At 41.3% G+C, this 26,918-nt stretch overlaps 1 protein-coding gene across 6 annotated transcripts in view; it reads left to right on the top strand.

Moving 5' to 3' along the window:
• tnikb (TRAF2 and NCK interacting kinase b) overlaps nt 1–26,452 on the top strand; it is a 58,643-nt gene extending 32,191 nt beyond the window's left edge. Inside the window, exons 14-33 of one of the 6 annotated variants that reach the window (XM_088013260.1) lie at nt 1,449–1,535; nt 3,380–3,577; nt 4,607–4,900; nt 6,590–6,754; nt 8,141–8,380; nt 9,159–9,265; nt 9,340–9,455; nt 10,346–10,437; nt 14,068–14,249; nt 14,328–14,442; nt 15,483–15,623; nt 16,588–16,696; nt 17,641–17,817; nt 17,887–18,030; nt 19,038–19,172; nt 19,312–19,412; nt 20,010–20,159; nt 21,251–21,410; nt 22,453–22,592; nt 23,031–26,452. In XM_088013260.1, the coding sequence (XP_087869386.1) occupies nt 1,449–1,535; nt 3,380–3,577; nt 4,607–4,900; nt 6,590–6,754; nt 8,141–8,380; nt 9,159–9,265; nt 9,340–9,455; nt 10,346–10,437; nt 14,068–14,249; nt 14,328–14,442; nt 15,483–15,623; nt 16,588–16,696; nt 17,641–17,817; nt 17,887–18,030; nt 19,038–19,172; nt 19,312–19,412; nt 20,010–20,159; nt 21,251–21,410; nt 22,453–22,592; nt 23,031–23,114 (2,937 nt within the window). In that variant the 3' untranslated portion in view covers nt 23,115–26,452. The remainder of the gene's footprint in view (nt 1–1,448; nt 1,536–3,379; nt 3,578–4,606; nt 4,901–6,589; nt 6,755–8,140; nt 8,381–9,158; nt 9,266–9,339; nt 9,456–10,345; nt 10,438–14,067; nt 14,250–14,327; nt 14,443–15,482; nt 15,624–16,587; nt 16,697–17,640; nt 17,818–17,886; nt 18,031–19,037; nt 19,173–19,311; nt 19,413–20,009; nt 20,160–21,250; nt 21,411–22,452; nt 22,593–23,030) is intronic. The other 5 variants (XM_088013261.1, XM_088013256.1, XM_088013258.1 and 2 more) reach the window with 5 other exon arrangements.
• The last annotated feature ends 466 nt before the right edge of the window (nt 26,453–26,918 follow it).

Below are 26,918 nucleotides of genomic sequence, written 5' to 3'. Positions count from 1 at the left end.
AAATGACTTAATTTTCAGTGCTTAGAAAAATAAAAACTTAAAGGAGTTAAAGAAACTGTTAGTAAAATGTAACTAGATTTTTAAAATTAAGAAGTCATAACAATATAAAAATAATGACACAATGTTACCAGAAGAAAGTCATAAAATGACCAGAAAATCAATAGCAGTTGGTCTGCTGAGGCAGTAGCATTAGCATTTTAGCATTAGCATTTTAGCATTAGCATTTGCATCAGAGTATTACCTTTAGTGTTAGGATTCAAATAATATTGTTAGCATACCTTGAATAATGGTGATGGCGTTATTGTTAGCATACTAGTAATGAAATAACAACGATGAGGGCATTGGTACTACAATGCTAAAAACAGAATTAGCATTTTTACTATTAGCAATTACTGTTGACATTAGGATTCTAATATTGTTAGCGTGCTCTGGCCATTATTGGTGTAGTCTTTTTGATAGCATTAGCATGCTAATGTGAACAGCAGGATGCTAATATTATTTTTGGTATTGCAAAGATAATATTAGCATCAGCATTAGAATATTAATAGCATGAGGATTCAACTATTAGTGTGAGCATGCTTTGAACAGCAGTAAAATGCCAATGATTGTGTTATTGTTAGCATGCTAACTGTGAGATAAGGATGCTAGCTATGAGATAAGGGTGCTAGCATGCTAACTGTGAGATAAGGATGCTAGCTATGAGATAAGGGTGCTAGCATGCTAACTGTGAGATAAGGATGCTAGCTATGAGATAAGGGTGCTAGCATGCTAACTGTGAGATAAGGATGCTAGCTATGAGATAAGGATGCTAGCTATGAGATAAGGATGCTAGTATCTCTGGTATTTGAACAGTAAAACCAGCATTATTGATTTTAATAACATTGTGTAACAGAGGTTGGATGTTTTCCTGACAGTTTCTGTCACAAAGTGTTAAACCCAACATGTAACCCCTAACATTTAGTGGATGTTATAACCGATCCTGACTCTAACGATGCTGGAAATCGTTATTGAAGATGTTGCTGAGTCCATTTGTTAAATAACGAGTCTGATTGAGATTCAGACTGCTGTGAACTGCTGTGAGAGGAGAAGGGAACGGAGCTTTTCTGCAGCTATGCGTCATTAACATTCACTATTTCAGATAATAACATCTTCTTCTCAAAGCTGATTTCAGCTCGACTGTTTTATTATGAGCATGCTGCTCTGTTCTCTAATTACAGCCCCCTACTGCTTCGCTCATTTTATTTTTCATCTGTTTCTGAATAACTCTCTAATTTAACACTCCTTTATGAATCTACTTTTGTCTGCCCTCCTTCTTTCTATTTTTCCCCTCCACTATTTCCTGCTCTGCTGATGTCACTGGTTGCCTGGGGCTCTGATTGGCTGCTGTCCCGCCTGGTCGCTCTCTGATTGGCCGCGCCCGCTGCGTGCTCTGCGCTCTGATTGGCTAGGAGTATATCCGTAGACAGCTGGAGGAGGAGCAGAGGCAGCTGGAGATCCTGCAGCAGCAGCTCCTGCAGGAGCAAGCCTTACTGCTGGTAACACAACATCCAGACACACACGGCTGGTTCTGAGGCCCGACCCGCCAGCACCGGTTCTGCTGTTCAGTTCTGGTGCTGTAACCTGCAGGAAGGGACATCCAGAGCGGTGGAGGCCAAACTTAGTGCCCTGGGGCCAAAACTGGTCAAATTCATTCAATAAAACTGCAAAAATGATAATTCTTCTACCTGCTCATCAATAAACCAATATTTAATTAAACCTGTAAATCATTAAAGATCCAAAACATACAGAGGGATTTGGACTGTTGCCTTATAAAAAAGAAAAGCAGACTACTTATATTTTCCATTTTGCTCAAAGCGACTGTGTTTGTGGGCCGAATGAAATCATTTCAAGGGCCACAAATGGCCCCCGACCCACATTTGGACACCCCTGCTCTGCAGTTCTGAACTTTTCCTAACATAAATAAATCTGAAGTGTCACATATGATTCAGTAAGTAATAACCTGTAAAACTATAACAGGATTAATTACTGACATATTTTATGAACAGGAAGTGAATCCAAACGGTTTTCCTTGAATCTCCAGTTTTGTTTAACAATAAACACTTTTTGAATCCGTCACAAGCTTCTGGTTTATTTCTGACTGGATATTTAACCGCTCTAGTTGGTAGAACTGGTGAAGTTAATTTAAATTGGTTGGTTTTACTGATAAGAGAAATTATTTAAAGTTTAATAACGTCACATCTAAAGGTCATTACTCCAGAAGCTAAATGTTCGCCTGCTTTGTTCATTCATATTGGATTTTGACCACTTTTAACTTTGAAAGAAATTCACAGTAATTCTCCTTTATTTTAAAATCAAACAGCCCCACAGCATTTAGCTGCCACCACCGTGCTTCAGTGTTGGTATAATGTTCTTAGGTCTGACAGCGTCACCTTGGCTACATTCGGCCCAATAATGATTATTTTAATCTCAAAAATCCAGATTAGAGCTGATTCCTTATGTGGAACTAAATCATATCTGATTGTTTCCAAAGCAATCTGAACCGTCACGTCGCATTTTATCCAATTTTTACGTCATTTAAAAAAGACGAGCGTCAGACCAGAGACATTCAATCCAGACGTAAATAATACCTGAAACTAGCTGTTAGCTTTCCTCTTATTAGCTTCCTTCGTCTTGTTATGATTTGGTGACAATAATATCTGAATAACTTCAGACATTATTGATGTCATAAACAGAGCGCTGCTGTGTGACGTCAACGTTCACACAGAAGTCCGATTGCGGTCGCATTTAATTAAAAAATGTAATTAAAAAATATTATTTAAAATTGTAAAATATGCTAGATGTAAGAATAATTCTAAAAATGTACAGAATATTGAAAAAACAAACACTCGGCTGTTTGGGGCGTTTTCTGTGAATTCATTTCAGTAAAACCTGCCAAACGTGACGCTAAGCTAAACACCAAACGTCTTTTCAAGCTGATCAGATCCTCCAGGATTTCAGGATTTTGTGATTCATGCATCTATTTTAGAAATATTTAATATGTAAGCTTTGGTATAATGATAAACAGGATGTTGAGGCAGCAGTGGAGTGGAAGTAAGAAATACTGCCACCTGCAGTTGGGAGTTAGCATCACATAATCACAATGTTTTTATGATTGTTTTTGATTATTTTTATGAGAAATTTGCAATAAATGCAGAAAAAAGTGAGAATCTGTTGATTGTTTTTGTGATTTTCTGCAAGTAAACTGGAGGGACTGATTGATGTAATGTGGTTCACAGACTGAAACTGTTTAGATTTGGTTTATAAAATAATAAGAGCACAACAGTTAACCTGTTTAAGATAATAAAAAGCAATACCTCCTGTCGCCTCTTTCCGTCTGCAGGAGTACAAGAGGAAGCAGATCGAGGAGCAGCGGCAGGCGGAGCGGCTGCAGCGGCAGCTGCAGCAGGAGCGCGCCTACCTGGTGTCGCTGCAGCAGCAGCAGCAGGAGCCGCCGCGGCCGCCGCAGGACAAGAAGCAGCTGTACCACTACAAGGACCAGGCGCCAGGCAGCAACGACAAGCCGGCCTGGGCCAAAGAGGTAACCTGCAGGGGGCCGGGGGGCCGCTGGGGGGCCATCAGGGCCTGGAGCCCTTCACTCTGAGGCCAAGACAGAAAACAGGGGCGTCCTGTGAAACTATATTTGGAGATGACTTGATCAGCTTAGAGAAGAATATTTGAAATATTTAATGTTTTAATGAGAAACACCCTTAAAAAACGACTTCATGTTCCTGTGACTTGACTTTCCTCCTGTGATTCAGCGTTTCTGTTTTCCAGCAGTAAACAAAGAGAAGAGCTGGAAACATTTAAATTGTTTTTAATCCACAGCTCCAGAGGAACCTGGACTCAGTTTTTGGTTGATTTTCTTCCCTTCAGGCGGTAACAGTGACGAACCAAACGCTTCTTTATTCCTTTATTTTCCTCTTTACAGATGAATTTAAAGAGCTCCAGTCTGCTTGGTGGGAAACTCCAATAAACATGTTTCTCTGCAGATCAAACACTTAGAAAGTGGCATTTTGAATTAGCAGAGGGATGAATGAAAAGGCATCAATAAGAGCCTTTAAAGCAAAACTCGTCAGCTTTATTTGGATTTGGTTCCGTTCGGTGTGAGACTTTAACTGATTCCTGATTCACTATAAAGAGAGAAAGACAGATTCTTTCCATCTTCTATCTTCTTTCCTTTGAAGGAAGAAAACAGAAAGAAGGAATTTTCCTAAGAACTTTGTTTTGACCAAATCTAAGAAAACAACATTTTGATTTGTTGAAGAAGTGATTGTTTTTAAAATGTTTGTGGAATATATTAACAACTGACTTTATAAATGGATTTTCCAGCAGAATGATAAAATTAAAAAGTGAATTTAACTAAAATGTTTCAGGAACGTCGGCCTTTTCAATATCGGAAAGTTTTCTTTGTTTCCATGTTCTAATTAAAATAAGGCTGAATGTTTGGATGAATTTCAGGTAAAAACAGTTAAACTCTGATTTCCGCCTCAGCAGTGGACGCCCTGGGTTTTAAAGTCACCCCTGACCTTTGACCCCAGTGCCTTCCTGTAAACTGGCTGCCCTCCAGGTGATGCGCCGCGCTCAGAGCAACTCGCCTCGCATCCCGCCCAAGAAGTACCACTCCTTCAGGGAGACGCGGGACGTCAACATGGACAACCTGCTGCTGTTGCCGGGTTACCGGCCGCCCAGGCCCCGCCCCCCGTCCTATCCGGCCCACGTCAGCCCGTCCAGGGACCACCTGAACCAGCCCAGGATCCGGATCACCTGCCTGCCCGAGCCAGAGCCGGCCATGCGGCGCCAGAGTCCCGGCAGGAGCCCCGTGAGGCAGCCGGACTCCCGGGGCCGGAGCCCCGCCCGCCGGGTCAGTCTGGAGCCGAACAGAACCGCCCACCGGTCCTGACGGGCCCCATCAGACCCTATCGGACCCTAACCCCATTAACCGCCTCGTTTCTCTAACCAGGTCTACTCACATCCTCTAACTCTGGCCGCTGTGGCTCACATGGTGATTTTTGTTCCTTAAAAACTTCTGGATTCTCTGTCTGACTTTTCCTCAGCAAGACCTCGGATCTTCGGTAATCTCTTCGTTCAGGGTGGTTTTAAAGGGACCTATTATGCAAAATGCACATTTTGAACGTTTTTAGTCTTTAATTTAAGTTTCTGCTGCTCCTAAAAACAACAAAAGACCTTAAAAAACCAACCAGCTGTTTTCGGCAGTAGGTTAATATTTTTTGGTGTTTTTAAAATGAGCCGTTTCAAAAAGTCCCAGAAAGGAGCATCACGTTCCACTGTGCCGTTACCTAGCAACACCAGCGGAACTCTGCCGTTACCTAGCAACCCAAGCTGAGCTCTGTTTGGTCAGTTGGTTCTTCTGTCTGCACTGTACAATGGCTGCTGGAAAAAAAGAGTGTTTTGTTGTTGACTCACCATCCAGAAACCACTTGCTGGATTCTTGATGGTTGTGCAGGAGGCTCCATTTCTGCTTTTCAAAGCTGTATGTTTGCATAATTGCCCACCTGTTTGCAGTCTTTTTAACATGTGAGTGTAAACGTTGAGTTGGGGGCGCGGCCAGCAGCAGAGACCGTCAAGCAGCTCATTCTGACAGGAGATCAGGACTAAAATCTCATTATGTAAGAATGATTTTGAGGAAAAAAATGTGCTGACATGTTTTGTATCGACCACAGACCGATCCTAACTGGTTCAACGAAGCATAATAGGTCACCTTTAAGGATGTTTTGGTGAAGAATATGGGATTTGTTCAGTCTTTGGGTGACTGCAGTGGTTCGTCTCCATTCATGGACATAAAACTAAATGTTTATTAGTTTATAAATTGGTCCAACGTCCTTCAAAGCACCAGAAGTCAGATTAAGACTGAAAACATTTTCTTTCCTCCTCAAACCTTCTAACCTTCTTTTTTTCTGCTCACTGGATTCTTCATCTTCCACTAAAATGGGCCTAAAGGTGTTTTAATGCATGATGTTTGTTTTAATGTCTAACAGGAACTAACTTCTGCAGCTGATCTCAGTTTTCCTCCTTCAGGGTTCTTCCTCCACTCCAGGTTTCTCTCTGTGTGATGTCTGTTTGTTTAGGTGCTGTCTGTCCAGAAAGCAGACAGCTTAGGGAGGATGAACCTCTAAATGGAGGCGACAGCATGTGAAAACCCCATTTAGGGCAGATCTGCAGGCCTGCCCCCTGGTGGCTGTTGCTGGACAGATGTAGGGCATCTGCAGCTATTTTCAGCTGGTCTCAGTGTAGGAAGGTCTACCCTCATCACTACCTCACAGGGAGGGAAACTTTCCACAGAAACTGAGCTCAGTTTAGGAGGAAGTTTATTTATTTATGCTGGAAAACAATCTGGCCTCCAAACTGATTCAGTTTTCACACCTAGAAAGTGAAAGACATTCATATTCTTCATGTTTTTTATATGAACAAACTCATAAAGTAGCTGAGAAAATAAGAGGTAAACCTAGTAAAACATGCTAAGCTAACGCCAGCTGAGAGCGGGCGGACATGTTGGCGTGACGCTGAGTGACGGCGGTCTGCTGTTCGTCAGGTGGAGGAGCTTTATAAGATGAACAGACAGGATTCTCCTGCGTTGCAGCATAAAGTCTCCAACCGGATCTCCGACCCGGCCCTGCCCCCCCGATCCGAGTCCTTCAGCAGCGGAGGGATCCAGCAGGCCAGGACGCCGCCCATGCACCGCTCCGTAGAGCCACAGGTCAGAGGTCACAGGACACTTTAACTGGATGGATGGATGGGTGGATGGATGGATGGATGGATGGATGGATGGATGGATGGATGGATGGATGGATGCATGGATGGATGGATGGATGGATGGATGGTTGGATGGATGGATGGTTGCATGGATGGATGGGTGGATGGTTGGATGGATGGATGGATGGATGGATGGTTGGATGGATGGATGGTTGCATGGATGGATGGGTGGATGGTTGGATGGATGGGTGGATGGATGGATGGGTGGATGGATGGATGGATGGATGGATGGATGGATGGATGGTTGGATGGATGGATGGTTGCATGGGTGGATGGTTGGATGGATGGATGGATGGATGGATGGATGGATGGATGGATGGATGGATGGATGGATGGATGGATGGATGGATGGATGGATGTTAGAACCTGTTAGTTCTGGTGTTGTGTAGAACTCCGTTCCCCGTCTACCTGGAGCACGTTTATCTCCATGGTGACAGGCAGCAGTTGTCTAGTCATGGGTTCAGAGGGTTAGCTAGCGATCCGAGTTCTCCGCCTGCTCCATGGGAACGGGTCGGAAACTCAGGTACATCCAAGGAACCAGAACCAGTCTGACCAGTCTGACCCAGTCTGACCAGTCTGACCCAGTCTAGCCCAGCCTGACCAGTCTGACCCAGTCTGACCAGTCTGGCCCAGTCTGGCCCAGTCTGACCAGTCTGGCCCAGTCTGGCCCAGTCTGACCCAGTCTGACCAGTCTGACCCAGTCTGACCAGTCTGACCCAGTCTAGCCCAGCCTGACCAGTCTGGCCCAGTCTGACCCAGTCTGACCTGTCTGACCCAGTCTAGCCCAGCCTGACCAGTCTGACCCAGTCTGACCAGTCTGGCCCAGTCTGACCAGTCTGGCCCAGTGTGACCCAGTCTGGCCCAGTCTGACCAGTCTGGCCCAGTCTGACCCAGTCTGACCAGTCTGACCCAGTCTGACCAGTCTGGCCCAGTCTGACCAGTCTGGCCCAGTGTGACCCAGTCTGGCCCAGTCTGACCCAGTGTGACCCAGTCTGACCAGTCTGGCCCAGTCTGACCAGTCTGGCCCACTGTGACCCAGTCTGGCCCAGTCTGGCCCAGTCTGACCAGTCTGGCCCAGTGTGGCCCAGTCTGGCCCAGTCTGGCCCAGTCTGACCAGTCTGGTTAGCTGCTGGTTCTCTTCCTGCTGGTTTCCTCTCCTCCTTCACTCCTTCCTGCTTCCTGATCACTTGCTAACTCCTCCTGCTCTTCCTCCTCCACCTTGCCTGTCTCCTGCCTGCCTGTGTGTGTGTGTGTGTGTGTGTGTGTGTGTGTGTGTGTGTGTGTGTGTGTGTGTGTGTGTGTGTGTGTGTGTGTGTGTGTGTGTGTTCAGATGGCCCACCTGGTGCAGGTGAAGAGTCACGGCCTGTCGGGCTCCCAGTCCCTGTACGACCCCCACGGCGTGTCCTCCACCTCCGCCTCGCCCTCCCCCTCCCGGCCCCCCATGCCCCGGCAGAACTCCGACCCCACGTCCGACACCCCCCCTCCCCCGCCGCTGTCCCGCCTGGCGCCCCCCCTCGACAAGCTGGACCGCAGCTCCTGGCTGCGGCAGGACGACGACATGCCGCCCAAGGTCTCTGCATGGGTCAGGCTGCATGAGCCCAGCTATACGTTCTGATTCCGGTGTTCTGGATCCGCTCGTCACGTCTGTTTGCACGGCTTCCTGTCTCTGTCGTTTCTGTTTCTGTGAACCCACGACTGTTGGTGCTCATTTTAAAGTCCAACTTATTAAAAATGAAGAATCTTTACTGTTAAAAAGACGTTTTTTAACTGAATCTGGTCATTTCAGCTTCTGACTGTAAAACTTTGATTGGTTGATTGTTTCCTTGTGTGCAAAAAAAACAAACTCATCAAATCCTGTGAAACCTAAACAGCTCATTTTACTATTAAATGTTTGATGTTATTTGGTTTGATGAAGACACGAGAAGTGGCTTTTGGTGAAGGCAGTGTGATGCTGTGGGACAACATCTACCTCACGGCAAGAACAAGACATGAAATATCAGCACAGAGATATCGATAATAACCAATAAAATACTAATACTGATCATTAAAACAAGTCTGGAAAAATAAAACGAATAGAACCCATAAAAGAATCTGAAAGTTTAACATCACAATTATTTTTACAACAAAGAAATAATCAACCAGAAACTACATGTGAGTCTGTCGACCCAGACCCGGTCCAGGTCAGATCCAGGTCAGATCCAGGCCCGGTTCAGGCTCGGTCCAGGTCCGATCCAGGTCAGGTCCAGGCCCGGTTCAGGCTCGGTGCAGGTCCAGTTCAGGCCCGGTCCAGGCTCGGTCCAGGCCCAGTCCAGGTCCAGAGGATTAACGGAGTGTGTTTGTGTTTCCAGGTTCCTCAGCGGACCACCTCCATTTCTCCGGCTTTGGTCCGGAAGAACTCTCCGGGAAACGGACCAGGCCTCGGCCCGCGGGCCGGAGCGCACCTCATCCGGGCCAGGTACGGCCCAGAACCGTCCCGCCGCCGTCTGAACTGCTTCCTTTCAACGTCTGATGCTGTTTCTGTTACCGTAGCAACCCCGACCTGAGGAGGACCGACATCTCCATGGAAACGCCTCTGAAGAGGACGAGCAGCGGCAGCTCCTCCAGCTCCAGCACCCCGAGCTCCCAGGGAGGCTCCAACGAGAGAGGTGGGCTGGAGGCACTGTAATCTGGATTACATTAATCTGGATTAATTTAATCTGGATTCATCATGAAACTGGACTCACTTTAATCTGGATTAATTTAACCTGAATTAAATTAGAGCTGGAGTCACTTTAATCTGAATTAAATTTAAAACTGGAGTCACTTTAATCTGGACTACACTTAATCTGGATTAACTGAAAATGGAGTCACTTTAATCTGGATTATATTAATCTGGATTAATTTAATCTGGATTAATCATGAAACTGGACTCACTTTAATCTGGATTAAATTAGATTTGAAGTCACTTTAATCTGGATATAAACTATGAAACTGGAGTCACTGTAATCTGGATTACACTTAATCTGGATCAACTATGAAACTGGTTAAAGTTTAAACTGGATTACATTTAAAAGTGGTTTAACTTTGAAACTGGTTTAATTTTGAAACTGATTTAACTATGAAACTGGATTAACTTTAAAACTGGATTAAGTTAAAGCTGGATTAAGTATTAATTACTTGATTCTGTTTTCAGGTAACTCTGCTGCTAAAACCGACGGCTCCACGTCGGATTAATATAATCCAGATTATATTAATCTGGATTAATTTAATCTGGATTAATCATGAAACTGGACTCACTTTAATCTGGATTAAATTAGATTTGAAGTCACTTTAATCTGGATATAAACTATGAAACTGGAGTCACTGTAATCTGGATTACACTTAATCTGGATCAACTATGAAACTGGTTAAAGTTTAAACTGGATTACATTTAAAAGTGGTTTAACTTTGAAACTGGTTTAATTTTGAAACTGATTTAACTATGAAACTGGATTAACTTTAAAACTGGATTAAGTTAAAGCTGGATTAAGTATTAATTACTTGATTCTGTTTTCAGGTAACTCTGCTGCTAAAACCGACGGCTCCACGCTTTCCTCCCACGACGCCAAAGACGACAGCAGAGAGCTGACCCGGCCCAGCCGGCCCGCGGTGAGCGCTCACAGCCGAAGCTAACGCTAACGTGTCTGTGTGTGTGTGTGTGAGTGTGTGAGTCCCATGAACTCAGCGCTGAACAACGGGCTGACCGCTCTGTCTCTCCTCTCATCCTGTCCTCCATCTGTCCTTCTGTCGTCCCTCAGAGTTATAAGAAAGCTTTAGACGAGGTCAGTGGCATTTCTCCTCTTTGGCGTCTCTTTCCACCCTGTCTTTTTGTCTTTTTGTCCTCACTGACGTCCACGCGTCCCTCAGGCATGCCATCCTCACCTTTTCCTGTTGCTGGGAATGTTTGACCAATTCTGTCCCGATGCGAATTGTGTGGATTGAACTGTGTGGAACAAAAAGAAACGTAACTGGGTGAAAATCTGTATTAGCTTAGCGACGTTGAGCTTCTCTGGGTTTCAAAAGTTGAGGTTCGGGGGCCATTTGTGGTCCGCAGGCTGATTGTTTTGGGCCCTAATTGCAGATTACGAGCAGTGGATATTTGTTGGATTAATTATGTTTTTTGCTTCCTTTTTAATTTCAGTGTAAATAAACAAAATCAGGCCTGGTTGCCTAAAACTCTGCATTTACATAAAATAATGCTTGGTAGGTCTGGCATTCAGATAAAAGAAAATATTTCTATAAGTTTCAGATAGAAATTTTACATTTATAGTTTATTGTGGAGCAAAAATATCAGTAATAAAATTGCTAATAAAATAATATATAAACAATAACAAAATAATGTAATAAAGTACAATTAATCAACAATAAAATCATATTATTTATGATGAGTTATGATGATTTTGGCTTCACTTCTGGTGTAAATTTATTTTTTTAAATTAGCAGAACTTTAGTAAATTTAATGTCTACATTTACCAGTTTAAATGCTGCTTCTGAGATGTTTTGTTGTACAATTATTTCCCTTTTCCAAACATAAATCTGCTTTATGAAAGAATAAAAATTAATACTCAGTTTGAAAACAGTTCTTACTTTCTGGAAAATATAAATGTTTTTGTTTTGTACCAAAGTATTTGATTGTAGTAATTTTCTAAATTTTTTGAGCTTTTTGTGGAACTTATTTTAGTTTAGAGAGAAAAAGTTTTCTTCCAGCTTTTCACCCAGTTATTCCTCTTTTTTCTTTCCTTCCCTTGTGAATTTTTGCTGCTGAAATATTTTCCTGTTTCGTCAGACAGGAAGCCGACCTCTGGTCATGTGACTTCCTGTCAAATCCCTCAGTGGAAACGTCACTTTTTTCACCTCTGCTGCCATGGTTCATTTTCACGGTCACTCTTTCTCTCTTTCTTCCTCCATTTTACCGTTCCTCTGTTTCTCTTCAGGAGGAGTTGGTAAGATTTCTCACCCACCTCTCCCTAAGCTCCTCCCACCAACCTCACCAAAGCCCCGCCCACTTTGTCACCTTCCTGCCTCTCAGCATCCCTGCTGTGATATTTTAGAGTGGATTTTTCTCTGGTTGCTTCTGTTTTTATGCTGTGATGCGTCAGTACAGCCGCCATGTTGCTACAGGAAGAATTTCAATTAAAACCCACGATAATAATCTAATAATCTGTGAAAAAAATCAAACAGTCTGAATTTCTCTACTTATATCTTTATTTAAAAAAAAACATCAGTTTCTTTCTTTTGTTTTAGATAAAAACAAAACCCATTAAAGTCCAATTTGTTTTACTTTTTATTTACTTAATATCACATATGGTCTATTTTATTGAATTACTTTCACATTGTTTATGAATTTCTGTTTAGAAAATCTGGAATTTTAATTAAGAGGTTTTAATGTTAGTTTAATATTTTATATTTTTTCTTACAGAAGTAATATGTCAAAATTACAACATTTAAATCCAGAATCAATTATTATTGATAATTATTATTCTTTAATTTTAATTTTAAAATATTATAGAAAATAACATGCTATACTGTTCTCAAAGTTACAATTTATTTAATTACAAAATCTAAAGAATAAAAGGATTCAATATTTATGTGAAATAATACATATATTTTTATTGCAAATATTAATTTTTTTATTGCATCATTTTTAATCTTTCTTGACTTTTTATGATTTAAATGTATTGAATAAATTAATGAAACATTAAGTTAAATAGTTAAATTCTTTCCTTACATTTTTTTCCTCTAACTGTTTCATAATGTTTCATATTTAGCATATTTACACAGAATATATTAATCTGTTAACATGTTTACTGTTCTTTTTATTTAACCCATATTTTAGGACATTTTCAGTATTTTCAGATAATAATATTTTAATTTCTGCTGTTTTATTAAATTTTCGGAGGAATCTGCTGATTTATTTCTGAGTCCTGCTGCAACATGGCGACAGATGCATTACACTCTAATCCAGTCGTTGCATCTCAGTTTGTTTCTCTGTGGCTGCTGGATGTGAAATGTGGGTCTGAAGTCTCTGAGAGCGAGGCATGGTCTGTAGTTCGCCTCCCGTCATGTTCTCTCCTCCTGCCCGCCGCCGCGTCACGACAGAGGAACATTTAGACGGACTAACAACCTGCATGGCGTCTCCCAGATCTGTGATGCTCCTGTCCTTTTTGCCTGCTGGATTGTTCCAACACTAAATGCTACTTTCCAGAACTTACAGTTGTCTTTTAAAAGATCATTTTCAGGAATTTGTTTGGAACGAATTGGTTACTTTTCTGAACCTAAAATACAAGTTACTTTATTAAACTTTCCAGTAAATGTCTGGTGTTCATTTTGTTATTTGTAAAACCTTAGAGTTCATTTCCCAGAACTTAAAGGTTGAATGTTACCTTCTTCAACTTGCCAAGAATGCAAAAGTTATTTTCCCAAAACGTTTAAGAATTTTAAGGTTAATTTGCAGATTGTTTTCCTGGAAATCACCTGGAACTGTCAGGTTACTTTCCAGAATATAAAGTTACTTCCTAAAACCTGCACAATATTCTGCTGAACTTTTTCTGTATTTAATTTAAATGTTACTTTTCAAAACTTAGACTGCAAAGGAAGCGTCTTTTAAGGAATTTAAAAGCAAACATTTTCATCATTAGTAACTAATAGAACTTTATGGGAAATCTGGAGTTTAAGTGATATTTTCTCAAACTTGCCAGGAATGCAAAAGGTTTTTCTTCAAAACTTTTAAGAATTTAAATGTTAATTAACTCTAAAACATGAGGTGTGAACTCCAGAAGAGTCACATGTAAGTCTGCGAAAGTAGCAGTTATGGGTAAGTTCTGCAAAGTAACCCGTAAATTTTATAAATGTAGCAAAACGTTCAGGCAGTAGTTAAATTACTTTCAGGCTTTTTTTTGCTGCAGTCAAAGATACATTGAGGCTGTTAAAGCACCTGATGTGTTTCTTTAAAAAACTGCCCAATGAAATATTAAATAAATTATAAATGCTTTTTATTGGACAAACACTTTTTACTAAGAACTCTTCGCTTATTAATCATGTTTGTTTGGGTTTAAAATATAAAATTAGCTCAAAGGTTCTGGCTTTGTGGTCATTTTATGAATCAAACATGTAGGTAGATCTGCTTCCTTTCAGGGTTTGAAGGCAACATGATAATAATATTTTACTGCAGTTCACTTCCTGCTTTTACCTGCAGACAGAAACTCCAGACTCAGTAACAGTCGCTTGTTCGTCCTGCAGGACCTGACGGCTCTGGCCAAAGAGCTGAGAGAGCTGCGGCAGGGAGAGGAGACCAGCCGTCCGCCGGTCAAGGTCACGGACTACTCTTCATCCAGCGAGGAGTCGCACAGCAGCGAGGATGAGGAGGGAGAGGGCGGGGCTAATGACGGATCGGTGGCCGTTAGCGACATACCGCGGATTATGTGAGTGACACTAGATCTCCTAAAGAGAGCAAACCAAATGAACGGCGCTAAACTGGGGTTTAACCTTTTGACCTTCAGGCCTCCAGCGAGTCAGAGCAGCAACGAGTCCTTCGGCGTGATGGGAGGTCATAACGACGCCCACGGTGACCCGTACGGTGACAGCACGCAGGACAGCACGCTCATGATGCGGGAGGTGAGTCCAGGTTCAACGCCGACCCGGCCAAGATGTTCTGGTTCCCGTCTGGGTCCGGGTCACTAGCACAGCCCAGAATGCCATGAGCAGCCAGTTTGACCTCAGTAGCTGCTCCTGGACTCAGGGTGGCTGTGCTTCCAGAAAAAGTCTTAAATGAAGTTATGTAAAATTAAGTTGTCTAAAATTAAGGCCTTAAAATGTCCTGAATTCATTAATTAAAGGTAAGTTGGACTTGAATACATTAGTCACAGGTCTTAAAGTTTGTCCTAATCTTGAATTTTCTGTGTGAATTTATTGCCAGTTAAATAATATTGAACATCTCTTGACATTGATCGGTTCCCCCAGGATTTTGTTTTTGTTTTTGGAATTTTTTGCAAATAAATTCACTGATTTTGTGAAGCTGATTTAGAAATATTTACAAGAAATATTGCATTATTTGATGACATACATCTCCACGTCGCTCACAGACCATTACCTGACATCAAGTCAGGCTGAGTCAGCAGTGTAGTAGAAAAAATACTGCCACCTGCAGGTGGGAGTTAGCATGGCTTGGTCCCAATGTTTTTGATCATTTTTGCAACAATTAGAGAAAAAGATTAAAAAGAAATGTAGTTCATATCTTCAACTAAACCAAGAATGTAGTTAATCTCAAAAGGAGAACCATTTCTTCATCAATATTTTTCTGTTTTTCTTCTGTGATGTCACAGGTCTTAAATTTCACTCATTTTGGTTTAAAAAGTCTTAGATTTGGTTTAGTGAACCTGCAGAAACACTGTGGATCCGATCTGATACAAGAAATAAAACATTAGTTTAAACATTCAGTTAAATCCTGAATGTTGATATTTGAAGCTTTTTCCAAAGATCTTAATTGGTTTTACTTTGAACATTTTACTAGTTTTATTCTGACCCAAACTCTGGACCTGCAGCGTCTTTAGCATGATGGAGGTTTTTCTCCTGAATAAACTCCACCGCCGGCAGCCTGACCTCCATCACCACCTCGCCGCTCAGGGGCCACGCCCCCTTCTCTTCTCTTCTTCCAGAGGTTTAGGGGACGGAGGCGGAGCTCTGCCCCCAGCAACAGTTACCACGGCAGCGCTAATCCGTTCCTTGGCAACACCAACCTCCCAGATCTGGTGCAACAAAGCACTCTGGGCCCTCTGGGCCGCGCCTCCTTGGTCCAAGTAGGTGGAGCAGAACCCGGCCCTTATGACAACCTCCGTCACCCTGTCCAACCCTTTGACCTTTGACCCACATCATCACCTGACCACTGACCCCTCCAACAAACATGGCAGCGTCTGATCCGGGTGGGACGTTGCCTTCAGCACCATCAGTTCCTTTCTGGTCATCAGGAGGATTTTCATCGTTCTGGTTTAACAAAAACAAACAGATGGAATCAGAAGACAATAAGCAGAAGCAAAAACTAGAATAAAACCTCGTTGGTGTTTCGATCAAACACATTTTAATGTTGGGTTAAGGATCTGCAAGGTGTCCACACTGCTAAAACACAAAATCCTATTTAGTCTAGTTTCTAGTTCAATTATCTCGGTACACAGGAGCTTGTTTTAAGTTAAAAGTTCTGGTTCCACTGGCAGATTATTTCACTTATAACATTTTCTCCATGTTTTAAACTATCAGTTGGACCAGTTCATGAAGGTCAACCAAACAAACCCCATCATGGTTTTACCCCAATGACAGGATGAGTGTGTACAGCTTTTACCTGGTAGCAGTTACTAATTCTCAGCATTTCCTCTCTGTACCACTAGAGGGAGCTGCTGTACCAGTGGGGAGTTGGTCCTGTTTCTGTTCTTTTGGATTATATTTCATTCCAACTTCAAGTTGACATTAAGATGTTTAATCTATTGCAACATTTAAGTAGACATTTGAATGACTTCAACTTATTTTAGGGGGAAAATCTTTAGTAAAAGTTTACTTTGATCACAAATGGCATAATTATACCCCATCTTCTTTCCTTCTTTTCCTCCATCTTTCATTTTTCCAGCCTCTGAACCAGGAAGTTCCCACCATTTTTCTGACAAAATAAAGGAAACAACTTAGCATAGCTTTTAATTAACCCGATGTTTCCTTTATTTTGAGTCCTGACTGCTGATCAGATCTGAGTGTCTGCTGTATTTCTGTGTTCTGCAGTACGGGATGGGAGGCAGCGGCGGCTCCAAGGCATCCTTCACCCCGTTCGTTGACCCCCGGGTGTACGGGACCTCGCCGACTGAAGATGATGAGAAAAACTCTGCTGCAGGTACGATTCAGCTCACCGACTTCGTCCTCGACTCCTTCATGGAGAGGAGCTCAACTTTTCTTACATTTCTAACATGACAATGTCTATCTTCTGCCATCTGTGGTTATTTTTAAAACGCAGACAATAAATACAGCACAGAAAAACCCAGGCTAGAATGCACAACATAAAGCTGTGTTAATGTACAACTTAATGTAGTCTAAATAGCAGCTGTGGGCACCACTAACCGCGCTAACCCAAAGAACTAATCATAAACAATAGTTCCACAAACGCTAAAGCGCTACACCAGCATGATACTTAGCAGAAGCTAATGCTAAAGCGCTTCACCAGCATGGTATTTAGCAGAAGCTAACGCTAAAGCGCTACACCAGCATGGTATTTAGCAGAAGCTAATGCTAAAGCGCTTCACTAGCATGGTATTTAGCAGAAGCTAACGCTAAAGCGCTTCACCAGCATAGTATTTAGCAGAAGCTAACGCTAAAGCGCTTCACCAGCATGGTATTTAGCACAAGATAACGCTAAAGCGCTTCACCAACATGGTATTTAGCAGAAGCTAACGCTAAAGCGCTACATCAGCATGGTACTTAGTAGAAGCTAACACTAAAGCGCTACATCAGCTAATGCTAAAGCAGAAGCTAACGCTAAAGCGCTACACCAGCTGGGTATTTAGCAGAAGCTAATGCAACTACTTAAAGATTTCTTAACAGTCAATAAAGAAAACTTGAACACAGATGTTGAACGTCATTCAACTGAAAGTTTACAAAACAGCCACGTAAATTAGCACTTTACAATTTAGCCATAAAAATATAGATAAGGGAAGCTAAGAGGCCTAGAAGAAACGGCCATCATTGTTTTTATATAAATATATTTATATATATTTTAAAAATGTAAATATGTGTATAAAGCAGATTTGTTTTCTTCAGGTTAATTTTAGTTTTTTTCTGCAGCGTTGTTTGCTGATGAGCTGCTGAAACAGGAGCAGGAGCAGGCGAGGCTCAACGAGGCCCGGAAGATCTCCGTGGTCAACGTGAACCCGACGAACATCCGGCCGCACAGCGACACGCCCGAGATCAGGAAATACAAGAAGCGCTTCAACTCTGAGATCCTCTGCGCTGCTCTGTGGGGTGAGACGCCGGCGGACGCCGCGCAGGAACCAAAATGTTTCTGCAGGAAATAAAAAGTTTTTTCTGCAGGAGTGAATCTGCTGGTGGGGACAGAAAACGGCCTGATGCTGCTGGACCGAAGCGGCCAGGGAAAAGTTTACAACCTGATTAACCGAAGGCGCTTCCAGCAGATGGACGTCCTGGAGGGACTCAACGTCCTGGTCACCATCTCAGGTTAATCTGACGTTTAATGTTTGATGTCTAACGTCCTTAAAGGGTTTCAGCCAACAAAAGCATTTAATGGGACTCTCAGATTAAATGTCTTTATTATATTTTTTAAAGGTGACCTATTATGCTTCCTTGAACAGGTTATGATAGATCTATGGTCTATACAAAACATGTTCATTAAAAAAATGACTCTTAGCTGAGATTTCAGTCTGGTCAGTTCTGCTTACTTCGAGCTGTTTTAGGGCATCTTGCTGCTGCTGGCCACGCCCCCAACTCAACATTTATAGTTGCACATGAAAATGGCTGCAAACAGATGCGCAATTATACAACTGTACATCTTTGAAAAGCATTAGTAGAGCCTCCTCCACAACCAACAAGAAAGCAGCAAATGGATTCTGAATGGCAAGTCAACAACAAACACTTGTCTTTTCCAGCAACCATTGTAAAGCGATAAAACCAACTGACTGAAAGTCCTAGCGGTCCGCTTGGGTTGCTAGGGAACGGGCTGGTTCGGCTGGGGTTGCTAGGTAACGAGTTGGCTTGTTACCTACCTGCTAGGTGAGGGGACATGCCTGCTGATTTGTGACGTTACATTAGAAAGGTTTTCGAAACTGCTCATTTTCCAGACACCAAGAAACATTAGCTTATTGCTAAAATACAACTGGGTGTTTTTCTTAAGCGGTTGGGCTGTTTTTAGAAGCATCTGAGACCCAAATGGAAGTATAACAATTTGAAAAATATGAAATTTTCACAGTAGGTTCCCTTTAAGAACTGCAGCAGTCAGGTAAATTTTAATCGACTACTTTAGAGACTAACTGGTGAATTCATCAGGTCTTAACTTGCCCACATCAGTCCTACCTGGGAAACACCCTACCTGTTGCTACATTGAAGGCTTTGCCAGGACTGCTCTTCGTATACAGTATAAATAAAACCTCAAAACACGTCTAAATTTCTAAATCTTAGGTGGATCTGCAGGTAAGTCGAAAATAAACCTGTAATTTCTGATTGTGCAGGGAAGAAGAACAAGCTGCGAGTGTACTACCTGTCCTGGCTGAGGAACAGGATATTACACAACGACCCGGAGGTGGAGAAGAAGCAGGGCTGGATCACAGTGGGGGAGCTGGAGGGCTGCGTGCATTACAAAGTCGGTACGTTGTCAGCTTAGAAACACAGTAACAACACAATCCCAGTTAGGTTTTTATTTAAAATTACTTAAACTAAGCTTTCAAAAGAACCAATTTATTATTTTCTTCTTGTCTAATGTGTTTTTTAAATATTTTCCTGCAGTGAAATACGAAAGGATTAAATTCCTGGTGATTGCTCTGAAAAACTCAGTGGAAATCTACGCCTGGGCACCAAAACCTTACCATAAATTTATGGCCTTTAAGGTAAAAACAGAAGCTGGGAGGATCAACACACAATTCAGAATTTTAATGCTAAAAATAAATATTTAGAGAATAAAAACAAGCAGATAGGGCTGCAGAAATAAAACAAGTGTGAGCCGCATCCTACTATTCCTGCTGAGAAGAAAACTTTTTCTTTTTTTTTTTTTTAGAAAGATAATCAACTTGAAAAATGTAAGATATTGTTTGCTTTTTGTGTTTTCCTTAACAAGGCAAACCTGGGAATTTTTTTATATGTCAAACCTACAATTATTTACATATGCCTTCTCTACAGAAATGAGATTACTTTGTTTGTTTTATTAAAATATTAACTAAAATAATAATGATAAAGAAAAAAAAGGTTAGGTAATTTTAATAAAAATCTAAATTTCATATATATAATAAGTTTAATATTTTTGGCCCCAATGGCTAAACCTAATAGACTGAATTTACAATTTGTTATCATTTTTTTCTATTCATACTGACCATTTCAGTCAGTATTGATTCTGACTAAAATGCTTTACAGAAGAATGCTACGAATACTCAGACCAACAGGCAACTGTGGCACTTTTTTAATCACTCACTCTCTTCTCTTGCTGTCAGTCTTTCACCGATCTGCAACATCGCCCCCTGCTGGTGGATTTAACTGTGGAGGAGGGTCAGAGGTTAAAGGTTATCTATGGCTCCACTGTAGGTTTCCATGTGATCGATGTGGATTCTGGAAACCCTTATGACATCTACATCCCCTCACATGTAAGTGACGGAGATTGTGTGTGTGTGTGTGTGTGTATGTGTGTGTGTGTGTGTGTGTGTGCGTGTGTGTGTGTGTACTCTGGTATTTGTATGATGTGGGGACAGATGTATTTACCTACATTATAAGGACCTGTCCCCCAAACTAAACAGCTCCTTGCACAACTTTTTAATGTTTTGAAATTTTACGTAAAAGATCAACACAAGTAGTGGGAGGAAAATGATACATTTGTTTTACTATACCCTGTAATAAAATAAACCTCAAGAAGTTAGCTTCAGAAGTCGTCCAGTTAGTAAACAAAGTCTGTTGAGTGATTAATTATCAATAGACTGCTGCTGTGTGAAGGGTTGCTCTGTGAAAATAGATGTTTACAGAAGCTCTCCATCCTATCTGAAGGAGCTAGGGCTCAAAGTTTCATGTTTTACATGTTCAGCAGCTTTAGAAACAAACCCTAAAAAACAAGTTTTCAAACTGGTCTTCATCAGCATTTCTCCAGTTTTACTTTACATTCTGATTGTGTTGATTTTCTATGACCATTTTCAGGCTGGTAATCCCCTAACTCTTTTTCATAAGTCATAAGATAAAAAGCCTCATAAACTGAAGAAATTAACCAAAAGCCAATTTTAAGTTAGATTTGTATTCACTCTAAAACCCCAAAGATAACACTGTTTATTATTTTAGCTCCGACAAAATGATTATTCTTAAGTTATTTGGTGAAACCTTGGACTACAACTTAAGAATGATGCATATTTTATGGATTAAGGACAAAAATGAACAAAAAACAGGAAACATCTGAAGACAGAGCCATTGATCAGCTGCTTGACTCAAGACTTTTGCACAGTTCTGCGACTTCATTAAGTCAAAAACGGCGTCAGCAAGAACATAATGAGACAGTAAAGCCAGTTGAGTCAGTGTCCTCCTCTAACCCTGGCGGTGTTTCAGTCAGAGATGGATGAGGAGAAAAGGGAGACGGTGACCATAGCAACCGCCTCTCATCGCCTTTTGGCGCTGTTGAGTCACGCTGTGTCCGTTTCCATGGCGAGCCGCCCCTCTCTCCATGCCCCCTTGTCATCCCGTCTCTGCTGCCTCACAGATCCAGGGTCAGGTGACCCCGCACGCCATCGTGGTCCTGCCCAAGACGGACGGCATGGAGATGCTGCTGTGCTATGAGGACGAGGGCGTCTACGTCAACACCTACGGCCGAATCACCAAAGACGTGGTGCTGCAGTGGGGCGAGATGCCCACATCCGTCGGTATGTCAAAGGTCACCAGGCATAGAGAGAAACAAACATGTTTCATGATTTATAATGAGCTGCAATGTGTCTCTAACATAGAATCTGTTAGACTCAGATTCTGTCTAAAATACTGCCAGAGTATCAACTTGATCTTTCCTCCTTAAAGCTGCAGTACATAATTTTTTTACATATTTGTTGAATCTGTCATCATGTTATGACAGCATGGAATGAGACAGATAATCTTCCTTCTCCCAGCGTTCCCAGCGCTCCCAATGCTAACTGGAAACTTGATGATTTATGTCTGAAGTTAGAAAAGTTTTACCGATTTAAACATCCCATAATACCTCAGGCTGGTTGTCCTGCTGAACCTCCAGCAGCTTTTCCTCTAGGATCATTCTGGGTTTAACTCCATCCATCTTCACCTCTGACCTGTTGAAGAAACCCACCCCACAGCATGATGCTGCCTCCACCATGCTTCACTGTGGGGATGGGGTGTTTAGGTTGATGTGCAGGTTATTTTCCTCCACAAAACGTGTTGGAAACAGGAGAAATAAAGATGTGTGTTAACCAAATGTTTCAGTTTGCGATGAAGAAATTAAAAGTTGTAGATTTTGTTTTAAACACAAGGTGAAACTTTCTAGATTTTCTCAAAAACGTCTTCAGGGAAGAACAGACGTTTTCTAACTGAGGAAGTCGCATTTCAAGCTGAACCTGCTCTTCGTCTGCAGAGTCGCATCCTGACAGGGCGGTGTTGTTATGATACGACTCCACCCAAAGCAACCAAGTCGCTCCACATTCCTCAGGATTATAAATACCTTCAAGATGTCGCATCAGGCTTCTGGTTCTGACTGGACGGATTGTTGTTCTGCCAGAGCTGGAAGAATTCAATTAATGTCGTATTGATCAGATATGAAATCACAATCCATTCAGATCAAACCGAGCCTCTGATCTGATCAGTCCGACAGAGAGAAGCTCTGGCAGTGACTGTTTTGGGTTTCTGTCTCCATGTCGGTGTGTTTACATTTATATTTATGTATATTTGGTCCTGCTGTCCCTGCAGCCTACATCCACTCCAACCAGATCATGGGCTGGGGGGAGAAGGCCATCGAGATCCGCTCCGTGGAGACGGGACACCTCGACGGCGTTTTCATGCACAAACGAGCTCAGCGCCTCAAGTTCTTGACGGAGAGAAACGACAAAGTGAGTCTGAAACCAGCTCAGATTTAGCTTTATTTATATGCTAGCAAAACTAAAAAAATCTGTTTTAATGAAGTAAATCAATAAATCAATTAATTTGACTCTAAATAGATTGATTCTTACCAATCTTCTACTTTTTCACTTCTTATTGAATACTTTGTTAGAACTTATATTTAACCATGAATAACTAAGCAGGAAATAATAATAATAATAATAATAATAATAATAATAATAATAATAATAATAATAATAATAATAGTAACAAATTTAAACAACCTTTAAATGGTAAATTTGCTGAGCTTAAGTAGAACTTTTCTAGCCACACTGACCAATCAAATGCTCATAAACTCTTCCAGGTTTATAAACCGACACTCAGATTGGTTTCATGATGTTTGGTTTCTTTCTGCTGTCAGGTTTTAAAGTTTTCCTCGGTCTCTGCAGGTTTTCTTCGCCTCGGTCCGCTCTGGAGGCAGCAGTCAAGTTTTCTTCATGACCCTGAACAGAAGCTCCATGATGAACTGGTAACCTGCCCCGCCCCCCGCTGGGAGCCACGCCCCTTCGCCGGAGGGACGATGGAGGACGGTGTTTGTGCGTGTTTATATGTGTGTGTGTACTCGTGGACGACGACGACAAGCTGCTGACTGGACTGCACATCTAGAGGAGGTGCTAAACCACAGCAGAGCGTCCCTACTTAGACATCCTCACGCTGTAGGGGGCGCTGCAGGTCGTGTGGTCGGTTTGACTGCCTGCAGAGCGAAGGTGACCCCACAAGGTCGGCGCTTTGGCCTGCTGGGCCGGACTGAGGGTGGATCTGGAGCCTTTAAGGACCTGACCAGTAGCCTTCGAGTGGGGAAGCTCTTTGTGTAGCACATCAGTGACTTTCATCCAGGGTGTTCACACTGCGAGTGCACAGGCCTGCCTGCTGCAGCAAAACCCCACGGCTGTAGTTTAGTGAGTAAGCAAAGTAGCATTAGACAAACAAAACACCTGAGGATGAGATCATAAATGCACACAATGGTAAGATTGTTTTCATCTCACAAAGCCAGGACGATTTATTATTTCTGTTTTATTAGATTCTGTCTGAATTAATCACATGTGAGAACAGAAACACACAGAGGCTGCTGGGTGTGAAAATCCTTTTTGTTTCACTTTTAGGAACAGAAATGCACAACTTTAAGAAGCAACAAACAAAATGCACCAGAATAAGAAATGATTCGGATTCTGGGCGCCTGATCAAATCTGACAATCTTAAAGGGACAGTGACGGGAAATCTCTGAATGTTACACAAAAAGAACGTCGCAACATTTCACTGTTTCAGCCATCGATGATTATATAAAACCAATCTGACAGATTAATCTGCAAAAACACAAAATCTTACCAAGTAATTTTGTCCAGTTTCTAGTGTAAATATGTTAGTAAACTTGAAGTAAGAAAAAATTAACTTACAAGTAAACTTTCAGAAAGAAATAGCAGCTTTTTAATTAATATAATTCCTTAATATTCTTTAAAAGGTTAAAGTTCCACTGACAGATTATTTCACTTAAAACATGACATTTTCCTCATGTTATAAGTGAAATAATTCATCAATGAAACTAGAACTTTTTCATTAATATTAATTAATTACCAGATTCTACTTCATTCTGAAGAGTCACTTGTAAGTTAGTTTTGTCTTATTTCAAGTTTACTAACATATTTACACTAAAAACTGGACAAAATTACCTTGTAAGTTTTTGTGTTTTGCAATGAAATGCTTAAAAATGTGAATATAAAGTCAGAGCACAGTTCACTGATGCACATCTTCCAACACATCAGCTTAACGCTGCTGTGCTAAATTCAACGAGATAAACTCAAAATAATCTGTAGACTGTCAGACATCAACTTTAACACTGACTTCCCAGCTTGAAAATAAAAAAACAAATAAGTTTCTGACTAGAACTCAGATCAGATGACTAAGATGGCTAAATAAATAATCATAAAATATAAAACATAAAGAGTGTGATGTGTCTGATGTTTTTAAGTATGACGGCTTAAAAACATCAGAAATAAACTATTTGCTCTTAATTAGATCACAAACTATCAAACATTTCATGACAGTTTCTGATATATTATCACCTTTAATTGCTTGTTTTCCTTCTTGAAGCAAATTTAGTTTATTTCCAAAATAAAAGTTAGTACCTGAATAAGGACCTAAATAAACTGTTTTCCAAAAGCTTTGTACTTTCTTAGCACAGTTTAAAGCACTGCCTTGTTGCATTATTGAGCCATATTTTTCTTATTAACTTCATTTTTGAATATGTTTTGTGTACACATATAAAAACACGTAAAGAACGCAACAAAATTAGCTGTTAAAATAATCCTCCCAAACAAGCTTTCTGTTTCTTTTAGTGGTTTCTTGACTGTTTTAGCAAAATATAGCAGATTACTTTTCATGGTTTTTATTTCTTCATGATGCAGCACAGAAACAACTCAAAAGGCATCAGCAGGAGGTAAAACACCCAGCTGTGGTCCGTCGCTCCTCTGGATGCTCACAGTGTGAACACTCGCTTCGAGTGATGCTGCTGGACGTCTGCCTCCTCCCAGAAAACACCAATAATCCTTCAAACAAGCAACGACTGTCAGAGGGAGGAGCCAGAGATCCGACCCGCCGCTGCAGACGGCCTGCAGCAGCTGCTGCAGCTGTTTGGTTCCTGACAGGAGAAGGAAGCTTGTAGATATTGTACTATTGCTGCAGCAGCAACACAATAACAGAAATCTTCACGTCTTTTCTCACTGGAAGAACTCGCCCGTAGAATAGTTACAAACTTCTGGAAGGTGTTATTTCTCCTGCCTTGTGTTAAAACCACTTTTTATTTTCTGTTTTAGCTCTTCTGCTTGTTCTCCACTTTTGTAAATACTCACAGGCTGTTTAAAAGCAGACAAAAACAAAAAGGGTTTTATGAGATTTGTTTTTATTTTGTCCCTCTTTCAGTCATTATAACCTGGGAGATTTTTCTGAGCACTTCCAGGAACTAAATGAGTTTAATTTCGTTCATTCATGGCTGTTTATTTAGTTTGCATGAAGACATACATGTTGAACCGTCTTCACTTGTTATGAATTTCAGGTTTGAGACAAAACACTTGTTGGTTTTACAATAGAAAGTGGACAAAACCCTGAAAAATGTTAGCATTTTGTGTTTTTTTAGTTGAATAACAGTAAAGATTGTACACTGGAGAATTATACATCTTGGTGACATTTATTATTAATTTAGATATGTAAAAACCAAGCAGGTGCGTAGATTTTGACTGTAAACGCTGGGATTATGAGAGAAATCTGTTTCATCTTTTGCTTTATTTCCTTTTAATTGTTCAAAGATCTTAAAGGATGTGATAAACGGACGCAGACTGAGGCCAGCTGAGGCCTTTAAAATGTGCAGGATGTTGGAGTTGATCATCAACCTGTGAATAAAGAGCAGGAGGCAAAGAATCAATAGATTAAAAGATATTTATACTGTAATAATTTACATGATGATAATATCTTACTGATCATTTTAGAGGACATAAATAATGTTCACTTATCAAAGCTTAGTTGTCTTTCTACAGAATAGAGAACATAGCGAATACTGTAAGAATTTCTAAAAAAAAAATACAATGTTTTTATCGTGGTATTATTTGTATTTCAATTTTTTGTATCAAGACTGTGAACGTGTGTGCGACTGTGTGTCTGAGCGTGCAGGTGTGTGCACAGGTGTGTGACATGCATGTGAGCGTATGTTTTCACCTCACCTGAATCACTGGAGTCAGTCAGAAGACGACCGCCGTCTGGCAACGCACATCTGTGATGTTTGGAAATCTACAATAAATGTCCTCTCCTTGTACAGCAGAAACCCGGAGCCGCTTCTCTTTCCTCACACAAACCTTCACCTTATGGGTGTCGCAGTAACAACCACACAATTTCACAATATGAAATTGTGAAATTTCATATTGAAATTTCACAATTTCAATATGAAAATGTGTTTCATATTGATAATTACTAATTTGCTTTAATATCTGAAATACTTCCAGACTGGTGGAGTGACATTTCCTCTTTTATCCACAGTTTTTACGTGACACTGCTTTTTATTTTTAAGCCCTTAAGAGGAACGGTGGTGAAACCTGAAACTGCTGCTGCCCAAGTTACTCAATAAGTTGTTGCTAGGTAACCGAAGTTGGGGCCGGGGGGACTTGAAACTGTTTGTTACCCAGCAAGTTGTTGCTAGGCAACTGAAGAGTGTGTGAGTTAGTTGATTCCACCAACCTAGCTTAGCTAGCTGTGAGGTTCAGCAGTTCAAGTTTTTACTTTTATCAACTAAT

The sequence above is a fragment of the Poecilia mexicana genome, unplaced genomic scaffold (genome assembly GCF_051168715.1).
Source record: "Poecilia mexicana isolate PSO_F unplaced genomic scaffold, ASM5116871v1 scaffold_15, whole genome shotgun sequence".
In the NCBI taxonomy this organism is placed as follows: Eukaryota; Metazoa; Chordata; class Actinopteri; order Cyprinodontiformes; family Poeciliidae; genus Poecilia; species Poecilia mexicana.
Note: the sequence above shows the minus strand (reverse complement) of the source record. Positions and strands in the feature narration are given on the sequence as shown.